Here is a 6,394-nt window from a genome sequence, read left to right on the forward strand (position 1 = left end):
ATAGCCCTGGCTGTCCTGGAACTCACTTTGTAGACCAGGCTGGCCTCGAACTCAGAAATCCGCCTGCCTCTGCCTCCTGAGTGCTAGGATTAAAGGGATGCGCCACCACGCCCGGCTGGTAACTTCTCTTAACATCATCAGCATACCAACTAAGCTATGGGAATAAAAGCCAGTCTTTTCATATGCCCTTCTAAATGTACTTACTGCTACATCTCTCTGCCTTCTGTCTTTTAACATATATGGGTCCTGCCCCTCTCTATTTTTAAATAGAGTATAAACTGGACAGTGGTGGTTCACACCTTTAATACCAGCACTCGGGAAGCAGAGGCAAGCAGATATCTCAGTTTAAGGTTAGCCTGGTTTACAGAGCTAGTGTCTATCGACACCTAGGGACAGAGAAATCTTGAAAACAACAACAACAAACGTTTGAATGGCTCATGACCAGCTTTTAAGTATCATGTTTATAGATGAGGATCTATGTTACTGTGGGGACAAAATTAATCTTGTGCTTGCCTATTCTGAACAAAACTCTGGATTCAATACCCAGCATAAAAAACATAATTTTTAACCAACATCAATTTAATTTTCCTCTCTACTAGTATAGAGAACATATGTAAAAAAAGTTAGCTCAGAGCTGCAGATATGGCTCAGCAATTACAAGTACTTGTTCTTCCTAAGGATCTGAGTTGGATTCCAAGCACTGACAACAGGAAGCTTCCAACTGCCTCTAACTCCAATTATAGATCTGACACCCTCTTCTGGGTTCATGACAACACACATAGACTCTACATTTAGTTAGCCTTGCTATTCCTGGGAATTACTAACATATCACAGACTGATATATAACATATAAGATGTACATAGTATTTTAAAGCATACATATTGATTCTTAAAATACTGTGATTGTTTTCTTCTTTTTCAGATAGGGTTTGTATCTCAATCAGTCACTATCCTCTTGTCTGAACCTTCTGAGACTGTGACTACAAGTCTGCACTATAACGCTAGTACTAGCAAATTACTGGATTGCTATTGGTCTTCGTGGATAATTTTATTTTACAACCCTCTAGAAACCATTGTTATAACACTTAACACCAATCTATTTACAACTACTCATTAAAAAAAAAAACCCACCATAAACCAGTAACTTAGGTATTAAGATTTATGCCATTTTACAGGCATGTGAAACTAAGATATAGCAAGACTTTAGTGTTTGTCAAGATCATGTAATTGCAGGTGGGAATGCCAGAATTCAACACGGGCAACAGGACTCCACTTTGCTGCATCCCTTCTTAGTCAAATGGAAAGAAGGGACTTAGTGCATGCTGTTCAACAATCCCTTTGGGCCATCATTTTATCAGAAATATTAAGATGAAGAAATACCATCTTCTGCCATACTACTTCCCAAGACTATAAAAAATTAATGTGGTGGCCTTGAATTCCAGCTCTAGGGGAACAGAGGAAGGAAGAACTTTGTTAGTTCAAGGGCAGTCTGGTTTATACAGTAAGTTGCAGGACAGCCAGGGCCTATATAGAAAGACCTTGTCAAAAATAATTTTAAGGCCGGGCGTGGTGGCGCACGCCTTTAATCCCAGCACTCGGGAGGCAGAGGCAGGCGGATTTCTGAGTTCGAGGCCAGCCTGGGCTACAGAGTGAGTTCCAGGACAGCCACGACTACACACAGAGAAACTCTGTCTTGAAAAGCCAAAAAAAAAAAAAAAAAAAAAAAAATTAAAATGGGAGTGGTCTAACTAAACCACTCTAAAAGACTCACAATATACACATTCCTCTTACTTTACTTCCACAGGTCAACAGATAGATAGCACTTCAATGACTATAAAAATGACACAATAAATTAGGCAGCTAAATGACATTAAACCTGGAGTCCTTTCAAATAGAGAGCACAAGAGACAAGAAGATGGATAAGACAAACAACAAAAGCAAATTTTTTTGAAAATGCCATACTGAAACATAATTCTTCACAAGCTAATAAAAGCAAAACAAAACTGGAGTCTTCTTAGGTTACCATTCAAAGTGACTATAGGTCTTCCTGAAGACATATTAACATTATAACAGTTCTTAGGCATTAATAGCCTTTATAACATATTCTGATAGCTCTTTAGAATAAAGAAACATATTGATCACCTTTTCATATTCTTCTTCAGAAGGATTGTATTTCCTCAGCCACTCAGCAAGTGGTTTATCTTTAAAGGATCCTGTTACACCATATTCCACTTGGATTTTCCTGAGGGTATCTGAAGCAGGAACTAGCTCCACCATGCCTTTAACAAACAAAATAAAGCTATGTAAAAACGTGTCCCCACACTAAGTTTTTAAAAATATTTACACCTTTTAATCCTTGAAATAAGATATTAAATCTGACAGGTCATGCTGAAAAATGTAAGCAGCCAAAATAAACTTATTTTTAAAAGCATCCAAGATCTGGAGAGATGGCTCAACAGTTAAGAGTACTACTGGCGGGCTGGAGAGATGGCTCAGTGGCTTAGAGCATTGACTGGTCTTCCAGAGGTCCTGAGTTCAATTTCCAGCAACCACATGGTGGCTCACAGCCACCTGTAATGGGACCTGATACCCTCTTCTGGTGTGTCTTAAGACACTCATATACATAAAACAAATAATTCTTTAAAAAAACAAAAAACAAACCTATTTACATAAAATAAAGATAACAAACAAACAGTCTGGTGGCGGTGGAGTTGCACACTTTCTTTTTTTAAAGATTTATTTATTTATTTATTTATTTTATGAAAGTACACTGTAGCTGTCTTCAGACACTCCAGAAGAGGGCACCAGATCTTGTTATGGATGGTTGTGAGCCACCATGTGGTTGCCAGGAATTGAACTCAGGACCTTCGGAAGAGCAGTCAGTGCTCTTAACCACTGAGCCATCTCTCCAGCCTCGGAGTTGCACACTTTTAACCCTTACTCAGAGGCAGAGGCAGGTGGGTTTCTGAGTTCACAGCCAGTCTGGTCTATACAGTGAGTTCCAAACCAGCTAGACCTACAAAGAGAAACCCTGTCTCTGGAAAAAATTAAAAATAAAATAAAATATAAAAGAGTATTCTAAAATGTAATGATTGATTTGTGAGTGTTTTGTGTATATGTTGTTCATGTAGTAGGTACCTAATGAACGTTCATGATTCTTTTTTTTCCTCTCTTTTTTTTGGGGTGGGGTGGGGTGGGGCGAGCTTTTCAAGACAGGGTTGCTTTGTATAGCCCTGGCTGTCCTCGAACTCACTCTGTAGACCAGGCTGGCCTCAAACTCAGAAATCCACCTGCCTCTGCCTCCCAAGCGCTGGGATTAAGGGCGTGGGCCACCACTGCCCGGCAATGAACGTTCATGATTAAGAACAATGATAGTGTCACTTGATGAACATGTAATATATATCAAAGAATGAATTCAATTGAGGACTGAATAAGATAGGTCAGTGATTAAAAGTGCCTGCCATGCTACCCCCTGAGTTCAATCCCTAGAATGCACAGAAGAAAGAAAAAGAACTTTTGTTTGTTTGTAACAAGGTTTCTCTGTATAGCCCTGGCTGTTCTGGAACTAGCTCTGTAGACTAGGCTTGCATGGAACTCACAGAGATTTGCCTGCCTCTGCCTCCCAAGTGCTAGGATTACAGGTGTGTGCCTCCACTACCACTCAGTTGAGAACTGACTCTTAAATGTTGTTCTCTGTACTTCAAACATGTGTGTCTATTCTCCAAAAACACATAAATAACAAAGTAAAATTGAAAGAATTATCAACTGAGTAACAAAATAAAAATCTACAAAAAAACAACAACTTCCCCCAAAACAAACAAACAAAAACCTAAAGCCATTATCACCATTTATTCTGTGGAAATAAAACCAAAATTGGCTTAAGTAAATGAATTCCTTATTGGGTCAATTGATCTACACTTCTGGTTAATACAAAGTGTTTATTAGGACTACTTCTGAGCTGTTTTGCTAGCAATTATATTAAATGATTAATAGTTGTTTTAAAAGTATTTAATTAAGCCGGGCGTGGTGGCGCACGCCTTTAATCCCAGCACTCGGGAGGCAGAGGCAGGCGGATTTCTGAGTTCGAGGCCAGCCTGGTCTACAAAGTGAGTGCCAGGACAGCCAGGGCTACACAGAGAAACCCTGTCTCGAAAAACCAAAAAAAAAAAAAAAAAAAAAAAAAAAAAAGTATTTAATTATAAATAGTCCAACCAATAAGTAACACTAGATGTAAATAACCGAGACCCCGATAAGCCTGCAGCAGGACCTTTAAGTATACAACCAAAAGTAAGCTCAGAAGTAAACTACATTCATGAGACAAAGGAATCAAGATCCAACTAAAACACCTACCTCGATCTCGGCCAGTTGACAGGCATTTGAATATCACCATCCTCAGATCCAGTCCCTCTTTAAGCCAGATCTTATCCATAATCTTTATCATCTGTAAAGCTAACATATCTTGCCGCAGATCTTCACCAACCTTGAAATTAAGGAAATAAAAATCACACCTTTCCCCAAGCACTTGTTACATGCTGTAAGGTCTGAGGGGCGTTTGGAAGAGAATGTACACAGAGATTATCAAAGCTCTACTGTACTTTCCTTTTTTTTTTTTTTAAAGATTTATTTATTTATTATATGTAAGTACACTGTAGCCGTCTTCGGACACCCCAGAAGAGGGCATCAGATGGTTGTGAGCTACCATGTAGTTGCTGGAATTTGAACTCAGGACCTTTGGAAGAGCAGTCAGTGCTCTTAACCACTGAGCCATCTCTTCAGCCCTAAAGATTTATTTATTATTATATGAATACACTTTAGCTGTCTTCAGACACACCAGAAGAGGGTGTCAGATTTCATTACGGATGGTTGTGAGCAACCATGTGGTTGCTGGGATTTAGTGCTCTTAACCACTGAGCCATCTTTCCAGTCCTTGTACTGTACTTTCCTAGAGAAACTTACTTAAAACTCTTTCTGTCTCCATTTCACAGAGTGAACTTTATTTTAATTAATTAATCAATCAATTAATTAATTAATTTTGAGGTGCTGGGGTCCAAATCTTTGGTCTTGTGTACACTAGGCAAGCACTCTACCACTGAACTACACTCTACTCAACAGTACATTTAAAAAGTTGAATTTTAGAGTATGTAAAATACCTTTAATTAAGAAACAAAAGGAAGCCGGGCGTGGTGGTGCACACCTTTAATCTCAGCACTCGGGAGGCAGAGGCAGGCGGATTTCTGAGTTCGAGTCCAGCCTCATCTACAGAGTGAGTTCCAGGACAGCCAGGGCTACATAGAGAAACCCTGTTTCAAAAAAAAAAAAAAAAAACAAAACAAAACCAAAAACAATACCTGGCTGAATAATATAATTTGAGCACAGTTATAAATATATTTTTCAGGCTACTCAAGAAAACTATGAAAAAGATTAAGAGAGACTTGCCTTAAAAAATATTAAGACAACTTCTAAAATGTCTATAATTAAAACAGATGGCACTTTTTAAAAAAAGGCACCAATATCATTAAACAAACAGAAACTTGTATCTATCAAAGAGGGTTCAATTTAAGCTGTCTTTGTGAACCTCCAATTAATTAACTTAATGAATTAACCAGAATTCTCCATTCTTTCTCTTAAAAGTGTAAACATTATGAACTCGAGAGATGGCTTAGAGGTTAAGAGCACTGGATGCTCTCCCAGAGTCCTTAGTTCAATTCCCACCAACCATGTGGTGGCTCACAACCATCTATAATGTGATCCAGTGCCCTTTTCTGACCTGTAGGCATACATACAGGTAGAACACTGTATACTAATAAGTTAATAAATCTTACAAAAAAAGCATACACATTATGATTATAACTCACAAATCTCAACAGGTAATAGATTCTTCTCTAATACTCCAGTCCTTCTGCTTCACATAGATTATTTCTGTTTCTAAAACCCAAAGGCTGGATAAGTAGCATCCCCTACAATCAATATCCAGCACATGGGAAGCCCTAGTAGGATGACCCAGGGTTCAAAGCCAGCCAGGATTATACTGAGGGATACTGTGTCACACAAACATCCCCCTAGGTAATGTCACTCCTGTTTTTGCAGCTTGGCCAACCTAATGGTGCCTGCCTGCTATAATATGTATAGTCAGGTTGGCTTAGGGCTAAAGTTGTCCCCAGTCCTATCTGGGAAGAGTGAATGTATGTCAGTAATATTTTTACAGAACTACTCACTTTTTTTTATTTTTTGAGACAGAGTCTCATGTCAAGATCAGCCTACAACTTGCAGTCTTCTTTTCCTACGCTTCCTTGAGCATTGCATTACAAGTGTATGTTACCATCTTAAATTTTACTGATTCAACTTCAAATAAATGTTTAATAAATTTGGTTAAAAGAATTTTTTTTTTTTTTTT

General features: G+C 38.4%; 1 protein-coding gene across 1 annotated transcript in view; it reads right to left on the bottom strand.

The window, feature by feature from the left end:
• Pik3c2a (phosphatidylinositol-4-phosphate 3-kinase catalytic subunit type 2 alpha) overlaps nucleotides 1-6,394 on the bottom strand; it is a 95,023-nt gene that overhangs the window by 12,398 nt on the left and 76,231 nt on the right. The window contains exons 23-24 of the mRNA XM_029479584.1: nucleotides 4,351-4,480; nucleotides 2,143-2,279 (exon numbers count right to left, since the gene is read on the bottom strand). Coding sequence (XP_029335444.1) covers nucleotides 2,143-2,279; nucleotides 4,351-4,480 — 267 coding nt within the window. The remainder of the gene's footprint in view (nucleotides 1-2,142; nucleotides 2,280-4,350; nucleotides 4,481-6,394) is intronic.

Source organism: Mus caroli, chromosome 7 (genome assembly GCF_900094665.2).
Source record: "Mus caroli chromosome 7, CAROLI_EIJ_v1.1, whole genome shotgun sequence".
Lineage (NCBI taxonomy): Eukaryota > Metazoa > Chordata > Mammalia > Rodentia > Muridae > Mus > Mus caroli.